The sequence below is a fragment of the Fukomys damarensis genome, unplaced genomic scaffold (genome assembly GCF_012274545.1).
Source record: "Fukomys damarensis isolate Sample0158 unplaced genomic scaffold, DMR_v1.0_HiC HiC_scaffold_19, whole genome shotgun sequence".
Classification (NCBI taxonomy): Eukaryota; Metazoa; Chordata; class Mammalia; order Rodentia; family Bathyergidae; genus Fukomys; species Fukomys damarensis.
Window position 1 is genome coordinate 55,820,440 of NW_022900931.1, and position 18,968 is coordinate 55,839,407.

At 40.6% G+C, this 18,968-nt stretch overlaps 1 protein-coding gene across 1 annotated transcript; it reads right to left on the bottom strand.

Moving 5' to 3' along the window:
- Window positions 1–9,476: 9,476 nt before the first annotated feature.
- LOC104867466 (spindle and kinetochore-associated protein 3-like) lies at window positions 9,477–10,788 on the bottom strand. The gene is given in 1 exon segment (XM_033766296.1): window positions 9,477–10,788. A coding segment is annotated over 1 exon segment (1,227 nt). The 3' UTR covers window positions 9,477–9,561.
- Window positions 10,789–18,968: the final 8,180 nt, after the last annotated feature.

Genomic DNA, 18,968 nt, shown 5'->3' on the forward strand with positions numbered 1-18,968 from the left:
AACAAGAATAAACAATTAAGAACAAAGAAAAGAAATCAAAAGCAAAAACAAGGAAAAAAAAGTAGAAAATAAGAAAAAAAAATGTCCACTTCAGGATGTGTCTGCCATTGTTGGTAGACACAGTGGGCAGACACAGTGCACATCTGTGTTGATTAATTCCACAGATCCAGCTGTAGGCTTGCACTGCGGTAGTGGATAATCCACGCAAGCCTGCACCTTCAGTTCTTCTGAAGTTCAGGCTGTTTCTGGCCATGAGGCTGGAACCTGATTTGTTTAGCCTGCAACTCTCTGTGTTCCCCCCGGTTGACTATACTTTGGCTCTTTTATATCTTGCTGACTTGGTTCCACCTCACCCTGACACTAGGATCTGCTGGATGGAGCAAGCCTGTAGCTGCTCTGAGTTCCAAGTTCAGTTGACCCTTCTCCAAGAGGTTCACTAGCCAATCATTCTTTCTTGGGGGACATTTTAACCCAAATAATTCACCAGCCACTGCAGTCGACGGTGTCCGCTGCTCCATTGCACTGGTGCATTTCTCTGTGGAGGCTTCAGGGGTTGCCTGTTGTCACTGTGTGTGTGGGTTCAGGCTGCCCCACACAGTGAGTCAGGGCTGAAGGAGAAGGTCTTTCTTTCTTCTGCATTGAGGTCTTGCTCTTCACTTTTTCTGTGGGCTTCAATTCTTACTTCAGATGTCCCGAGGACCCACTTCCCTCCTCCTTCTCTTCCTCAGGTTGGTATATTCCAGCATCTGGACAACAAATTTCAGGCAGGCCATTTCTCGGCTGTTCATCACTCTGCCATCTTTCCCTGCATTAAGCTTTTAGGTGGCTCTTGTCCCCTATACAATAAACCTCAGGGTTCTCATCCTGGTGCTAATAATCCTCACCGAGTTGAGCTCATTCGGTATCAAGACTTTCTTCTGATCACTCACTAGACTGTAGCCTTTTTGGCAAAATTACTTTATTTGAATTTTCATGACTTTTTTCATTCTTTGTGCTTTTGTAAACCCCACTCATTTTCCAAGGGTTAATTCAAATTCAACTTCTGTCTTCTTAGTCCAGCTTCAGTTGTTTTCCTTACTGTGACTTTTAAACCTTTTTATTATTTTTTATCTTAAAAATTTTTGGTGATTGTTTTGTGTGAAATGCAAAGGCAGATTTAGTTGTCAGTAGTCACTGTGAGCCATACAGTAAGTCACTGCTGAGGGAGAAAGCACTGCTTGCCACCTCCTTCTTCATTGAAGTCTCTCCTGAATTTATCTTTTTTTGTTTTTTTGGTATCAGGGATTGAACTTGGATCCTTGCACTTGCGAGGCAGGTGGCAGAACCACTGAGCTAAATCCCCGGCCCATTAAATTTATCTCTTTTATGAAATTTGGAAAAATTTCAGTCATTATTTCTTTACATTTCAATTTTGACCCCTTTTTTTTCCTCTAGTACCCCAATTATATATATATTTTAGACTTTTTTTTTCTTGTTCCACAGGTGTAGAATTCCCACCCAGGTGTCTCAGAGAGGGTCTCTTGCTTTTCGCCTTCCTCTAAATTTTTAATTTTTCCTTACAGATTGTAAGCCACATAATTAGATGTCACACATTTAAAATTGCTCCCTTTATTAATATGTGGGGAGCCACTTTATGTCATACAGTTCCTCTCCCCCTGCCCCTTCTGTGCTAGGATCAAACATACCAGGCAATTTATTTGTTTTGTTTTGTTTTGTTTCGTTTTTGAGACAGGGTCTCACTATGTAGTTGAGACTGACCTGGAACTCACTATGTAGCCCAGGCTGGTCTCTAACTCACAGCGATCCTCCTGCTTCAGCCTCCTTAGTGCTGGGATTACAGGCTTGCGCCACCATGCCCGATACCAGGCAATTTATATGGTGGTGTTTTTTGTTTGTTTGTTTTTTTTTTTGCCTTCAACTTTTTGCTCCTCACTGCTTCTGACTTTGAATTACTTCTGTGTCTCTGGTATATAAGAATTCTTTTTTCTACGGAACCCTAGTATATATTAAGCCTCCCTGTGCCAATTTTGTCTCATACATCAGTGTATTTGCAGTATGTATCTGCATGTACCTCGAGGAGGGCAGTGCTGAGGTTCCAGTTGCTTCTGATCTGTGTCCTCTGGTTCTGTAGCCCATCACAGCCTCACTAGCCTCTCATTCATCATGACCTTTAACCTTCTTCTCTTATCATTAACTGCTCTATTTTCTTGTCCCCATTCAGATTCCCTAAGAAGGGACCCTCCTCAGCCTACCTTATAATTTTACTCTATGTCCCAACATTGAAGATCTGGTCTGCCTGTGAGTTACCTGCTGTGTGAACAGGTGTAGACCTCCCATCTCACGGGGTCTGTGTGACAGGCAGTTGACCTGCAGAGGGCTGTGGGGTGATACAGCAGGCTATTTGGCCCATCTGTCTTTTTCTTTTTCAGTACTGAGGATAAAACCCACGGCCTCACACGTGGGAGGCAAGCACCGTATCACCAAACTCCGTGCACAGCCCTTTTAAACATTATTTTAAAATTTTATTTTGAGACAGGGTCTTGTTAAGTTGCCCATGCTGACTTTGACCTTGAGATCCTCCTGCCTCAGCATCTCCTTAGCTGGCCCTGTGGGCTGCTATTCGTGGGGCTGTTTCTTTTGTGTGGGTGTCAGCCTCTGCCTCTGTGGCAAGGGGTGTTCTGAACAGGATCTGCTGCCTTGCTGCAGTGCGGTACCTCACTGCCTTTGCAAAACCGCACAGTTTTTCCTGGGCCTGGAATCTAAACTATTTTTTAAGGATCCAAGGAAGGGACAGATTCAAGCTCAGGAAGCATTGGCGTCCTCCCCTCTCACCCCAGCTCAGTGTTAATTATCAGGGTTTTTCCTTCTGTCATGTGAATCACCTGCCCCAAAGCTCCTTTTATCATAGACGGAGTCTGTAAGGTCTTGTTGGAAAATGCTTCTGAAACTGGCAGCTGGGCAAAGTCTTTTAAAGCAGAGCATGAGAAAAAGAATCTTAAATTCTTTTATGGAACATAAGTGTTGCCTCTCTGGGACGAGGAGTATTTGGTCTTATTTCATGGTTATTCTGATCTTGAGAACTTGTTTTTAACTTGCTTATCACCAAGCCAGTGTGGGAAATGTTTCCCAATTGAAATAGTAGAATCCATTGTTTAAGAGCTTCCGGCCGGGGATTTAGCTCAGCAGTTCAGTGACCTGTCTTGCAAGCGCAAGGACCTGAGTTCAATCCCTGATACCGGGAAGGAAAAAAAAAAAAGAGCTTCTGGGTTTACTGTACCTTAGTATCCTCGGTGAGGGTTATGGGAGATTCGCGACCCTTAAATCATGGAGTAATGATGTAATGAGCTCCATAGAGGGCGAGGGGTCTGCTCAAAGTCTCATGTGAGCTACAGCAGCGCTGGGACCAGAAGGACTCTGATCTCGACCTTTGCAGCCCAAGACCTTTCACCCCATCACACTGCCAGCAAAGGTGTAGCACTAAATCATGCTTGCAGTTTTAATCCCCCCACCTTTTTTTTCAGGGTGGTAGAATCTCTGGTGACTGGAATGCTCAGAGATGGCGGTGTAGGGAGAGCTGTGGGCCCCTGATGTGTAAGTGTAGACAGGGGTAACCACTGGAGAAGGGAGTGGGAGGGGTGCACTGGTCCGCCAGGTTATTTGGGAAATTAAGAGATACTGCTGTAAGGCTCCTGTTGCGCCTGCCCTTTTCAGAGTAAGGAAAATATTATTTCCACATTTTGTTTTTTAATGCTGTGGATTTCTTGATTCTATTTCTTGCCTTATTCCCTTCTTCCATTGCTTTCTTATATACTATTAACCCCTCTTTTCTGTAATCTTTGTTTCTTTCCCTACTAACCTGTGACATAAAGTATTAATTTTTGGTATGTTTTCTTTCTTTCTTTGAAGTGCTCCTTCTGGCTACAAAAACTTCCAATTAAGTTTTTTAAATAAAAGATAGAAGTTAAAAGCAACTGCTGCCTGGGGTTAGCAGGATGGAAACTTGTAGTTGCTTGAAGCTCTACTTCAAAAAGAGAAAACTCAATTTTAAAAGTGTGGAGGTTTATTCTTAAAATACACTGTACTTAAAAAAACGACTCTGGATACTCTAGGCTGTGGAGGTGTGAAACTGCAGGTCACTTGCTCTACAATATTTATTTACAGAGTATTATTTCCTATCTAACATTTTTATTTTAAATAAATGTAAAGGGACAATTTTGAGGATGTGGACTCTTGTTTATTCTGCCCTGGGTAACTTTGTTTTATAGTGAGGATGCCCCCCTGCTCTCTGCCGTCCCAGGGATAAAACCCAGGGTCTCATACTAGGCAGTTACTGTCAGTGTTTTCTTATAAATATCCACCTGTGATAAAGTTTAATTTATACGTGAGGCACAGTAAGTGATAAACAGCAACTGATAACAAAACAGAACAGCCCTGAGACTCTCATCTTTATTCACTGAAGAACTTTTATGAAGTTCTGATACCTATATTTCCTTGTATGCGGCTTTTCACATATACAAGACTATATGTATCTCAAATTTCTTTTTTTTTCTTTCTTGCTTTCTGGGAATTTCTCTTGTTCTTCAATCCCACTCACAGTGGAGTCCACAGAGGGGGTTGCAAACATTTTTTGATGACTCACAGAGAGAGAGAGAGGGTGGGTGATGAGTGGCTGATGGTCGGTTTTACCATGGTGGCCTCTAGTACACAGCAGGCTGCCTGTGAGTACCTCTGATTGCTGGAGAGAGCAAAGGGCAGCTGCTGCAGAGCCCCCTTTCTTCCCTGTTCTAACCAGTCATCCTAGCCTGTCCTTCAATTCAGCATTTGGAGGCCCCAGCAAATCAAAGTGTGCGCTTCCCAGAATAACTGGAGCTGAGCAGTAACATGGAGCAAAGAGAGGCAACTTCTGGAAAAAAAAAAAAATCTTTGCCTTTTCCCTTTCCATTAAAAATCCAAGGAAATAGTTCAGGAGGAGAAAAAAAAAAAGTCACTAAATGCAGTGGTTTTCATATGGCAGGTTGTCACCCATGAATGGATGCTGACCTCATGGAGCAGGTATTTTTTTTAAAGAAGCAAATAAAAACATAAATAAAAATACATGGCAACACGAAGGTAAGTATTGTTTCATGAATCTTTATATAGTGACTTTCCTTATGTGCAGTTTTACTTTCCATGGTTTCGCTTAGTCATGGTCAACCATGGTCTGAAAATATTAAATGGAAAATTCCAGAAATAAATGATTCATAAGTTTTAAATTGTGTGTGGTTCTGAGTAGTTTGATGAAATCTGGGGAGGTCTTGCTTTGTCCTGCTAGGGACATGTGTCCTTCGTCTGGTGTCTTCGCCGCAATCACTACCCTCCCGTCAGACACTTAGCAGCTACCTGGGTCAGGATTTCTATTGCTGTGTCGCGGTGCTTGTGTTATTTACTCAATAGTGGCTCCCAAGTGAAAGAGTAGCAATGCTGGCTATTTTATTACAACATGCCAATAGGCCAGGTGTCGTGGCACACCCCTGTAATCCCAGCACTCAGGAGGCTGAGGCAGGAGGATCGCTGTGAGTTCAAGACCAGCCTGGGCTACATAGTGAATTCCAGGTCAGTCTCAACTACATAGTGAGACTCTGTTTTAAACAACCAAAGCAAAGCAAAGCAAACCAAACCAAAAAACCCCAACATGTCATTATAACTGTCCTATTTTGAAATTGGTCACTGTTACTCTCGGTGAATTATAAATTTTATCACAGGTAGATATGTATAAGAAAACACATAGCATATAGAGAGCTTAGTTCTGTCTATGGTTTCAGACATCCGTTTGGGCTCTTAAAACCTGAAGGTAAAGGAGGACACACATACACACACATGCACATACATGCACAGACATGCACAGACATGTTACGGATGTATTTCTCACCAGGGGCTAATTTGAAAGAAGCCTGAGGAGCAGACTGCTTAAAAGGTGAGAACTTCTGGCCTGTGTGCCCAGCCCTCCCCTCTGAGGAGAGACTTCTACATTCATGGCGGAAGTCACCCTTCTTACTTGTGCTCCGTAGGTTGACTGACATTATGATTTGTGAGGACCACAAACATCTTTTCTTCATTCCTTTGCCTGTGCTAACATTATTTCCGGAGTGCCAATCTCACTCCCACCCCTCCAGTCAAGCCACTGTCATTGCTCATTTGCATGACTGTCCCGGCTCGGAGGCTGGGAACGTGGGGCGGGGCTCTGAACAAAGAAGAAAGTATGAGCACGAGGTGGCAGTCGTGCACACGAGCCTCGCTAGATGCCCAGGCCGCGGCTGGGGAGGACCCGGGAGTCTGACTGTCCCGAGGTGGAGTTTGAGGAGCTCTGCTCTGAAGGGAGGAAGGTCGGGAGCTCCCAGGCTGAGGGGCGTGAGGGGCGTCCAGGTGGTGTCACCTGCAGCACTGCGGGGCTCTCGCTCAGAAGCCTGGAAAGGCAGTAGAACCCTGAAGTCTTTTGAACACACCTCGCTTTCATCAACGGCCCACGGACTCCGGGTGTAATTTTTGCGAAAGATTCAAGGCAGGCCTACCCTAAATGTCCGCAGAGATGTTCGTATGGGGGGTTAAAAAATGATTGAATGTGTAAAAATTTGAGTTTGGTGCTAGTGATCTTTTGAACTAACATGTCATCTTTAGGGGAGAAACGAACAACATAGGGACCGATACGTAGAGACCTTCTTTGGCTCCTGTATATGTTTAACACCTCTCTCCTCAATCCATTCTCTCTATGACACTGAGGGATTCAAGGTTTTTTGCTTTATGTATTTTCATTTCTCTGGGGCATACTCGTAGGAAATGCTAGGTCATGTGCTCTCTCCTCTCTCTGTCTCTCTTTCTCTCTCTCTCTCTCTCTCTCTCTCTCTCTCTCGCTCTTTTTTAAAAGGGCTCACTCTTTTCCAGTCTGGTCTTGAACTCATGAATTCAAGTGATCTTCTTACCTCAGTCTTCAGAGTAGCTGTGTCGACAAGGGACACACCACCGCAGCGGCTTTATGTAAAATGGTTTGACAAAACATTTTCCGAAGTGGACACGCCATTTCACATTCCCAACAGCAGCATAGAAGGATTTCAGCCTCTCCACGTCTTCACAAACTCTTGTTATTAACTGTCTTTTACCCACCTTGGTTCTGGGAATTGAACCCAGGGCTTTTGTACTGAGCTACATCCCCAGTCTTTTTTATTTTTGGTACTGGGAATTGAACTCAAGTTCTTCTGCATGTGAGGCAGGCAGTGGAACCACTGAGCTAAATCCCCAGCTCTTAATCTTTTTTTTTTTTTTTTTTTTTTTTTTTTTTTTTAATTTTTTGAGACAGGGTCTCACTAAGTCACTGAGTTGCTCTGGCTGGGCTCAAACTTGTGCTTCTCCTGCCCTACACTCCCAAAGTGCTGGGATTACACGCTTATTGATTAAAGTCACCCTAGTGAGTATTTCATGATTATGATTTGCATTTCCACGATCACTAATGAGATTGAGCATCTTGTCAGGTGATGAGTCGTGTTTTATATTTATATATTCCAAAATATTTTCAGAGTAAGAAAACTGTACTTCTTTCAGTAAATTTACTTGAATATTTTTTTTCTTTTTTGATGGAATTGTGTAATTGTATTTTTAATTTCAACTTTGGGTGACTGGTTGTGTAGAGTAGTGTAAATGAGTTTTCTATATTGATTCTACAACCTTGCTAAATTATTAGTTCTAATATATTTTTGGTGTAGTTCTTAAGATTTTTCAATATGTAATATCATGTCATCTGCAAATTGGAGTAGTTTTGCTTCTTTCAGGCCACCAATCTGATCGCATTTTATTTGTTTTTCTTTTCTGTTTGCCCTGGCTAGCCCCTTGAGTGCTATGTTGAATGCCAAAGGTGGGAGCAGACATCACTGTCTTGCTTATGCTCTGTTAATTATTGGATATTCATAGAAAGCTTTATTGGTTAGAGGAAGTTGCCTTTATTCTTAGTTTTTTGATGTTTGTAATCATAAAAAGGTGTTGGCTTTAGAAATTTTTATGTACTTATTGAGATAGTCATGGATATGTCCTTTATTGTATTGTGATGTCATTTACTTTTGGATGTTAACCCAACCTGGCATTCCTGGGGTACTCTCATAGGGTTATGGTGTATGATTAGCTGAATATAGTGTTGGAGTTTGTTTTCTAGTATCTTTTTTTTTTTCCAGTACCGGGAACGTTTTCTAGTATCTTATTGAGGATTTTTGTGTTACATTTATAAGAGATTTAATTTAGGACTTTTATGTTTAGATTTAACTTAGACTTTATAGAACTTTTCCCATTTCATCTGTGTTATCTGATTTGTTGGTTTACAGTTGTTTATGCTGTTCCCTTGTAATTCTTTTTATTTCTGTAAAGTCAATAGCACTATACCTAATTTATTTATTTATTTTTGGTACCAGGGATAAAACTCAGGGCACTGTGCTTACCAGGCAGATGTGCTGCCACTGAGCTAAATCCCTGGCCCACATTATACTTTCTTTTTTTTTGTACCAGGGATCAAACTTGCATCCTTGTGCTTGCGAGGCAGGAGGTGGCACCGCTGAGCTAAATCCCCAGCCCCGCATTATACTTTCTTTTACTCTTTTTTAAAACTTTTAAAAATTCTTGGCCTTGATAATTCTCTCTCCCTCCCTCCTTCTCTTCCTCTCCCTCTCTCTTTCTCCCTTTCCTTCTCTCTTTCTTTTGTGAGTTATTTTCTTAGTAGTCACCCTGGAGCTTAAAATACACATCTAAACTTGTCAAAATCTACTTCAGATTTATGCAGACTTCATTCCAGTGAAACATATAAATCTACTCTTGTTTTTCCCCATTAATTTTATCGGTACATTTAAAGCAAACAATACAGTTACATTTACCATAGGGATCTTGTACTTCTACATGATATAGCTTGGTTCATATTTTTTCCCCATATCCTTGCCCTCCCTTCATCCTCTACTCTTTATACTTGTATTCTTTTCGATACTGATATTGTTATACACGTTACATCTGTATTTAACAAGCCCAACAATACACTGTTTGTAATTAGTACTCCACATAATTTTATAATCTTTTAATGTAGCTGAATAAAGAAGGGAGAGCAAGACTTGTAGAACTTGTTATATGAGCCTTCTGGTCCTCTTTATGTTACTGTGGGGTTGAGTTACCATCTGGTGTCATTTCCGTACTTTGCTCCCACACACCTATTCTGCATTATTATTGTCAAATATATTACATATCTATATCTTGTGGGACAAATCAAAAGAATAGACACATTATTTCATGCAGTTAATTAAAACAACTTAAGAGAAGAAAGTTAAAGGAATGTACAACTATATTGCCTTTATAATTGCCTATGTGATTACTTTTACTAGTTCTTTTTACTTTTTTTTTATTAAGCCAGTGCCTAAATCTTTATTGTCATCTATTGTAAACCTTTCTGATCCTTATCCTCCTGTAGTGAGAAAGGAATATTAATAACAAATAAATCCAGCTCTGCTTCGTTCTTAACTCTGTTCAGTTTGTATAATGGATGGATCCTCTAGAATTTTTTTGTCAGTTTTCTTTGTTGCCATCCTCTGGGATATTCCATCCCTCGGCTTTGAGGAGCCCTTCCCTGGGAGGCACTGCTTTCACTACTACTGTAGTAGCTCGGTTTGAGTTGTATTTTGACAAAATCTGGAGAACATCTTCTGGAATAGCAGTTACCTCTGGAGGTGTGGGTGTTCTGAGCAGAATCTCATAAGATGAAATTGTAGGCGAAGAAGGGTCTGCAAAATTCTCCAAGCACTGGTCTGAATGTAAAACTAATGAAGTACAATCTTTAACTTCAAAATCATTTGATGAACTTTGTATTTCTTATAATGGATAGTTTGTGGATACCAAAGCTGTGTTTTTCTTTGCCGAAGGAACTTTCAAACCGGGAGTGCAGAATGTAGGAGTCAAAGGGGAATCTGTGTAGTTGGACTCTCCTTTTGCCAATTGCTGGATTATGGGGCCAGCAGCGGCAAAGCTATTATCACTGGTCATGAATTCTGTTTCTACAGCCACCTCACTTTTGATAGTCTTCATATTTTTCAGTCCTATTGTGTAATCTTCATTTAGACACGTAGTATATTCAGGGATACCAAAATGCTCTAATTTAGGAGTTACACACTCAAAATCATCCATCTTTAGAGCACATTTTAGAGTTTTTAGTATTTTAACTACTGATTGTCTCGTAGGTGGAGTTTCAGTTATGGGGTCTTCCTTGTGGTTGCTTATGGCTTGTGGAGGGTTTGGTAGAACCTGAGGTATCATATACCGCTCCATTCCAAAATCTGCAAGCTGTGGACTGCGCAGAGGCTCCTCAGAAACTGGGGCAGATGGATCAGGCAGTTCATCCTTCCCATGAGGCTTTTGAACATGGTCACAGCTGGCCATTTCTGGGGTAGAATCAACAATTTCCTGTTCACAGACTGAATTTTCCTTGACACGTGGATTATATCCATACTTCTGGAAAAATTCTCTTATTTTTATGATATCCATCGAATTTTTTTTCATCAGTAGTTTTGTTGCCTTAATAAAATCAATGCTTTCTTGACTTTCTGATCTTGCTTTATCAAGCAGAGCATTAACATCATCCTTCAGAGCCCAGACTTGAAGGTCATGTAAAATCCTCATTGGATCATCTTCAAATTCGCTGTCATCTCCTTCTAGCACTTGCTGCAATCGCGTTGTCTCGTGGTCTAGCGTGCTGGCTAGAAACCAAAGCTTCCCGCAGAATACCCGGATTAGGTCCATGAATGAAGGCGACTGAACCCGACTCAACACTCAAACCCCCGCCACTGGTTTGAATTTGTTGGCGCTGGAAGCGCTTGGTGCTTTTTACTTTTAATGTGGGGTCAAATTGCTGTTCTGGGGGTCACACACCTTTCATCATGAAGAGCTTTTCCCACCCTGCTACTGGGGATTAAACCCAGGGGATTTGTACTGAGCTACATCCCCCTACTCTGCCTTTAAAAAAATTTGGGATGGGGCCATGCTAAGTTGCCCAGGCTGGGCTCGAACCTCTGATCCTCCTGCCTCGGCCTCCCAGAGTGCTGGAATAACAGGTGTGTGCAACCATGCCTGGCTGAGATCTTTGTCTATAAAATTTGACATCTGATCACACTCAAAGTCAGTTTCTGTGGCTTGTTCTTCCCCCTGTATGGTGGGGGGGGCACATTTTCCTGTTTCTTTGTGTGTTTCAGTTTTTGTGGTCAAAAATTGGAAATTTTAGAAAACGTAATAACTTGATTCTAATCCACCCTGTGGTCTGCTGTGGTTGTTTGCTCATTTGTTTAGGTATTTGGCTGGGCTATTTCAGAGGAGTCTGTTTCTCTTGTATAGACTTTCCGATGTTTATTCTCAGAGGAAGCAGCCTTGGGCCGGAGTGCAGTTCTTCTGGGCTGACTGTGATTGTCAGGCCTTCTTTTGACTGTCTTCACTCATCTTTCTGTTAAGCTCTCGCCTCTGTGGGTCTCAGGGCTAGCTGTTAGTTTCCACTAATTGCCATATGATTACTCTGTTATTTTCAGCAATGGCCTCGGGACATAAATTGCTGTCCTGTACATTCTGATCCAATTAAATGGAAGCCTCCTTGAGGGGTAATCTTTAAGGCCAGCCTCTGTGCTTTAGACAGGGCTCTCGAAGAGCTCTCAGCTGCCCCTTCCCCTGGTTCTCTCTCTTAAAAATCCTACTGGTCTACAAGTTGGCTTGTTGCTCCCATGGCTACCGGCCTGTTTTTAATTGCCTAACTTTCAAATCTCCACCCTTTTCAGCAGCAACCTTGGGCTTGAGCTTCCTGACGCTTAGTTCACTGTTGGTCCAAATAAAGTCAGTTACCTGAGAGGAGCTCTGAATGTCTCTGATTCTATGTCTCCTTCTTTCCTGAGGCCTGACCTCTTACCATTCCTTTGAGATGGGAGGTTTAAACAGGGATCCACTTCTTTTGAATCACATTACTGCTTCTATGAGTAGGGTATTGGGTGGGGTGGTAGTTTGTGATATTCTTATCTTACCTGTCTTTTGGCATGGGATATCTTCTCTATGAGAAAGCTGGGGCAGGGATGACTTGCACCCAGTGTTCTTCACTAGCCACACCTGAAGTAGAACTTCTGCTGTATGAGTGCGGGCTGGGTGAAAGAAGGGAGCCCAAGACTTCTTTAGTCACTGCTGCTTAGAACAGAGCTTCTGCAACGCAGAGCTGGGGTGTGTGTGTGTGTGTGTGTGTGTGTGTGTGTGTGTGTGTTGTGTATGTGGTAGGGGTGGTGGGAGATGAGAGATGCTGGCAGCCTGGCCCACCTGGGGAGAGACCATAGGTCTAGACTCGGAGCTGGTAGGAGAAGGAACCCTGCTTTCTTGGCTTCCTCCTCTTGGAGTAAGACTTGCATTGTACTGAGCTGAGGGGTGGGGAGGAGAGTAGGCCAGTGGTGGTGAGTCTATGGCACAGTGCTGCAGTGGGTTGTTTGTGTCACTGACAGCTCTAAATGAGTCGCCATCACTGGAGTAAGTAGTGCTCATATGCAAAAGAATCTGAGTGTTCTTACTGAGAGTTAATAGATTTTCTTAAATGCTTCTTTATTTACTAGATTCTCCTAAAACAATTTCCAGATATTTTAAATAATTGATGCTTTAAAAAATAATTTTCACTCGTTTTGGTTATCGTGCTGAAGAGAGTTCATGGAGTTCCTCACTCTGCCATCTAGAAGTCATTCTCATGGAAAAGAGCTTGATTTATTATTTATTCCAGGGGAAGTATGGTTTTGGGGACTTCTCCTTAGCCCCAGAAATCACAAGTTATTCATTCCACAGGTTAGGAAACACTAAAACAATCATTAAAATAACAAAACAAAAACTTATGGCTAATATGTCAACAAAGAAACTAAAATGGACTCATAAAAATACTGCCATAGTTTAGACCCTGAAGGTTTCCCAATCCCATGTATTTAAAGGCTTGGTTCCCAAGGTGGTGTCACTGGGAGATGGTGGAACTTTTAAGAGATGGGGCTTAGTGGGAGGTCTTGAGGTCACTGGGGATATACCTGAAGGGGAGTGTGGGATGGTCTATTCTCATTTTTTTCTGACTCTTGGCCAAGAGGTGAGTGGTTTTGCTCTGCCATAGGCTCCCACCATAATGTGTTGCCCAGCCACGGGCCCAAACACAAAGAGGTCAATCAGTCATGGACTGGAACCTCCAAACAGTGACCCAAAATAAGCCTTTTCTCTATTGGTTGATTGCCTTAGGCATTTTATTATAGTGATGGAAAGCTGACTAACACAGAAGATCTAATAGATAGAAGAAGAAGATGGAACTAAAAACTGATCTGACAGAACATATAGTAACAAGATATATTTAAATTCTAGCCATATTATAATCACATTGAATATAAACACTATACATACCCAAATTAAAAGAGAGATTGTTAGGTTAGGTAAAAAGTAAAACACAACTAGATACTACCTACAAGAAACACATTTTAAATATGAGGATACAAATTGAGGTAAAAATTAAAGTGATATAAAAGGATATACTATGTAATATCAATCTGAAGAAAGTTAAAATTGCTATATTAGATATTGCAACAAAACCAGAAACATTGAAACTGCTGGAAGGCAATGATTGAAGGTATAGTCACAGGCAAAGATTTCCTGGACAGGACTCCAAAAACACCGGAAATAATATGAAGGATCAAGAAATGAAACTATATAAAATTTAAGTTTGCACATGGCAAAGGAACAAAGAGACAACCTACCAAATGGGAGAAAAATCTTTGTTAGTTACTCTTCTGGTAGAGGACTAATACCTGGAGTATTTAAAGAACTTTAAAATATTAACTACAGTAAACTAATGAACTCAATTAAAAAAGCAGACAAATAAGCTGAATAAATACTTCTCAAAAGTAAAAGTTCAACTCTTGAAAAAGTAGTTGAAAAACATCTCTAGCCCTCAGGGAGATGCAAATTAAAAGTGTATTGAGCTTCTCTCTCACCCCAGTCAGAATAGCTATTAACAAGAATACAAAAAAACAAAGAATGCTGGCAAGGAAGCAGGGAAAAAGTGATCCTCCCAGATTGTTGGTGGAAGTGTAAACTAGAACAACCACTATGGAAATCAGTATGGAGATTCCTCAAAATACTAAATATAGAAATACCATTTGACTGATCTATATCACTCGAATATATTCATGAAAGAATTAAGGACTGTATATTATAGTGATACACGCTTACCAATGTTTATAACAGTTAGGTCCATGATAGCTAAGTTATGGAAACAACTTAGATGCCTATCAGCAGGTAAATGGATAAAGAAAATGTGATATGTATACCCAATGGAATACTACTCAGCCATGAAGAATAACGAAATCATGTCATTTGCAGGAAAATGAATGGAATAGAAATCATCATGTTAAGTGAAATTAGCCAAACTCAAAAAGTTAGATATATGATTTATTTTACATGAAAAACAAAAAAAAATGCATAAGTGAATGAATGCTTAAAATAGAAGAGATTTTTAAAAACAAAAATAAAATAGAGGAAGAGAACAGGAAACCTGAAGGTAAACTTCTAGAGATGCAGAAGAGCACAAGTGGAGAGGAAGGAGAGTATAACACGACTGAAATCGATTAAGATATACTAAACACATGTACCACCTTTCCCAAACCCCACCATTGTACAGCATTAACATGCACTAATAAAAAATGAAAAAAAAAAAAGACGCTGTGGGGGCCTCTTGACTTTCACACTCACTGTGAGTTGAGAATTGGGTGCCCTGACCTGTCATTTTTTTTCTTCCGTGCTTCAGTAAAACCAGGCAAGAAGCTGTCAAATCCCTTAGTCTGTGTAACTATCTTCCCATGCCTTTCAAATGCAAGAAATGTAGCTCATGAACCACTGGTTCCCTTTCACCTGTATTCTATACAACTCATCACCGATGAAAGCACTAGTGATTATAGGCTAAGAAATATACAGCTTGGTAAGTGTTGTCATTAATCCAATTATCACCAACAGTGAGGTCTCCATTTCTGTTTGGCTGGGGAATGAATTAACTTTAGAATCCTCTTTAGGATCTACTTCCTGGTTCTAAGTGAGTTCCTTAGAAGCAGAGCTTGAGACAAGGCGATGTTATTATGAGCCGTACCCAGGGAAGACTAGTAAGGAGTCATGAGAAGCAGATCATGGAAGGGGAGGAAGCCAAGCATGGGTGCAGTATCAGGCTAGAGTCCCACAGAGGTCAGGATTCAGTCTGATCTGATAAAGGGATCTGTGCCTGTCAGTTGTGCCTCAGGGTTACCAGCCTTTCAAGAGACAGTAATGGAGCTTTCTTCTCCTGCACCACTGATTGTTAAGGGGCCCACAGTGGGTATAAACAGGCCCTTCCGGCTCTCTGTGCCAATGCACAGCACAACTATGGCAAACTAAAGGAAATCTGCTAAAGAAGAGGTGCTTGTGTTGCTACTGAGCACATTACAGTTGCAGGCATGAAAAGCAGCAGCATAAAGGAATCTGAGGGGCTCTGGGCAGGTGGCCTACATCATCCTTTCTAAGAAAGAGTGTGGAGTGAGAAGAACAGATCCCAGGCAGGATTTGTGGTAGACATCAGAAGTCTGCAGAGGAGACTAGGAGGGCAGGCCACTGACTTCAGGACTCTGACTGGTGGATTGGGTGGTCCTCCATGTGCCTTTCCAAGATGAAGGGAAGATGGGGATCTCAGGAGCATTGTGGGTTGAGCTGGGACATTCAGACTTTGACTTCATTTTATCTATTGGACAAGAAAGACAAGATATTTTCCACACCATTTCTAAAATTTCTTTTGCAGTGGAGAATGAACCCAGGGGCTTGTGCATTCTAAGCACCTGCACTACCGCTGAGCCGCACCTTCAGAGTAAAAAATTTAAATTGCAATATCATAACCCCCAAAGAAAGGTATCCCACAACACACAGAGATACTATTGGTTTTTTTCTTCTTTTTATTTTATTGGTACACTTTAGAGATACATAATGACAATATTAATCATAGGGAATTTTTACATTTCTGGATCTCTTTGTAATCCATCCAGCTCCCTTCTCTTCAACCCCTCTTCCCCTCCTTTTTTACAAAAGCAGTTTCCATTTATTTCCTTATATTCTCTTTTTCTTGTCCCCTCCTTCCTTTCCTCCCACCCCCTCCTTTGTTCCCCTCCCCATTTGAAGATTTTCTTCTAATCTCTCAATATCTATTATAATTTTAGTCTTTATTCATACTTTTGGTTTGTTACACCAGAGAAACAATACAGTAGTTAAACATGTGTGTTCAATTTATTACACTTAAGAGTATGGTATCAAGTTTCATCCATTTAGCCAGAAATATCTCAAGCTTATCCTTTATGGCAGAGTGGTAGTCCTTTGTATAAAAAGAAAAACCCACGTCTTCTTTATCCATTCTTTGGTTGATGGGCATTTGGGCTGTTACAAACTGTGCCCGTAGAAACATGGGTGTCCATATGTCACTGTTCGATGATGCTTTTAATTCTTTTGGGAAACTATCAAGAAGGGGAATAGTTAGGTCAAATGGAACCTCTAGTTTGATTTTTTTGAGGAATCTCCACACTGATTTCCACAGTGGTTGCATCAGTCTACACCTCAACCAACAGGGAGAAGGAGTTCTTTATCCCCACAACCCCACCAGCATTTGGTGCTGGTTGATTTGTTGATAACAGCCATTCTTTATAGAATGGGATGGAATCTCAGCGTTGTTTTAATTTGCACCTCTCGAATGACCATAATGTTGAACATTTTTTCTTATATTTATCTTCCATTTCTACTTCTTTGTCTGAGAGGTGTCTATTCACTTCAGATGCCCATTTTTGGATTGGGCCTTTAAATTTTGGGGGTAATGTCTGAAGGAGAAGGAGAAGTGGAAACGGTTGGGGTAAGGAAAGGTGGGGAAAATATGAAAAAAGGAAAAAAATGGAAACAAAGTTTTTTTTAAATAGGGAAGGGTGAAAGGGGTGAAGGGAGGGCAAGGGAATGGGGAAAAATAAGAACCAAGATCTGTCCTGTAAAGGTACAAGATCCTAATGATGAATGCAACTGTATTGCTTATCTCAAATGTACCAATAAACTTAATGGAAAAAAGTTTATAGAAAGAGTTTTGTATAATGTAGACAATAACAGTAACTGGGTAGATAAAAATAATACTTTGAAATCAAAAGAGTTTACAGGATGCATTTAAACTACTTTTTCTAGCTTTATCCATGAGCCATCGTGGAATAATACCTACTTAATACAAATTTATAACTGTTAAAACAGTTGGGGGGGTGGTCTGATTTTTTTTCTGAGTTCTACATTTATTCTAGACATCAGTTCTTTGAGGAACAGCTGCCAAAAAGTTCTTCTCACTCTGTGGGTTGCCTCTTCACTCTGTTGTGGTTTCTTTTGCTGTGAAACAGCTTTTTAATAAGATGAGATAGTTTTTGATTTTTTGGTGATATTTCCTGTGCGATCAGGGTTTTGTTCATAAAGTCTTTGCCTACATCAGTGTCTTGAGGAGTTCCATTTATCCTATCTTCCAGAAGATTTGGTGTTTCTGTTTTCATGATAGTAAATTTTTTCCCCATTAAAGTTTATTGGTACATTTTAGGTGTACATTATAGCTACATTCATCATTGGGATCTTTTACCTTTATATGATGTATCTTGGTTCTTATTTTTCCCCATTCCCCTGTACTCCCTTCACCCCCTCCACCCTTCCCTATATACAAAGATTTTGTTTCCATTTTTTCCTTTCCTCATATTTTTCCTTTTCCCTTCTTTCCTTTCTCCTACCCTTCCCATTGATCTTTGATTCATTTTGATTCAAATTTAGTACATAGAGAAAAATATGGGTTTACTTTAAATCTTTGGCCTATGGAAGCAGATCTCTCCAGCACCACTTATCAAAGAGGCTATCTTTCTTCCAGTGAAGGCATTTGGCTCCTTTGTCAAGGATAAGGTGGCTGAGTGTGTTTGGAGTTGTGTCTGCATCTTCTGATCTATTCCACTGATTCTTAAAACTGTTTTTTTTTTTTACCCATACCATGCTAATTTTTTCATTAAGTTTATTGGTTCTTATTTTTCCCCATCCCCCTACCCTCCCTTCATGCCCTCCATCCTTCCCTATTTACAAAGACTTTGTTTCCATATTTTCCTTTTCTCATACTTTTTCTTTTCCCTTTTTTCCTTTCCCCTACCCTTCCCACTTCCCCTACCCCTTTAGACCTTTTCTTACTATTTCACATTATTAATTATACAATTTGGACCTTATTTACACTTTCAGTTTTTCATATCAGAGAAACTGGTATTTACACATGTGTATCCTATTTATTTCACTAAAGAGTATGGCCTCAGTGTGCATCCATTTGATGGTTATAATTGGTATATGTTGACTTAATCTTCTGATGTTATTTTCCTGGTGTTGTTTTTCTTTTTTTCCCCCACTCTGTTGAGTTATTTGCTTTGCTGGGTGGATTTATTTTGCTGGGGTTCATGTTATCTCTTTCCAGAACATCCTGCAGAACATTTTGGAGTGCTGGTTTGGTGGTCATGAATTTCTTCACTTGTTCCTTGTCATGGAAGTGTCTTATTTCTCCTTCAGTTTTGAAAGACAGTGTTTTTTTCAAGATACATTAATCTGAGTCAGAGATTGTTTTCTTTTAGGGCTTGAAGAACTTCACTCCAAGCTCTCCTTAACTTGAAGGTTTGTGTTGAGAAATCTGCTGTGATTCTGATGGGCTTTTCTTTTCCTTATAGGTGATTTGTTTATTTTTCTAACAGCTTTTAATATTCTATTCTTGTGCTGAATTTCTGGAATCTTGACTTTTTTTTCTTTTTTATTGAGGATATTGGTACAATCTAGATCTACAAATACAGTTACATTCATCATTGGGATTCTGTACCTTTACATAATAGGTCTTGATTCTCATT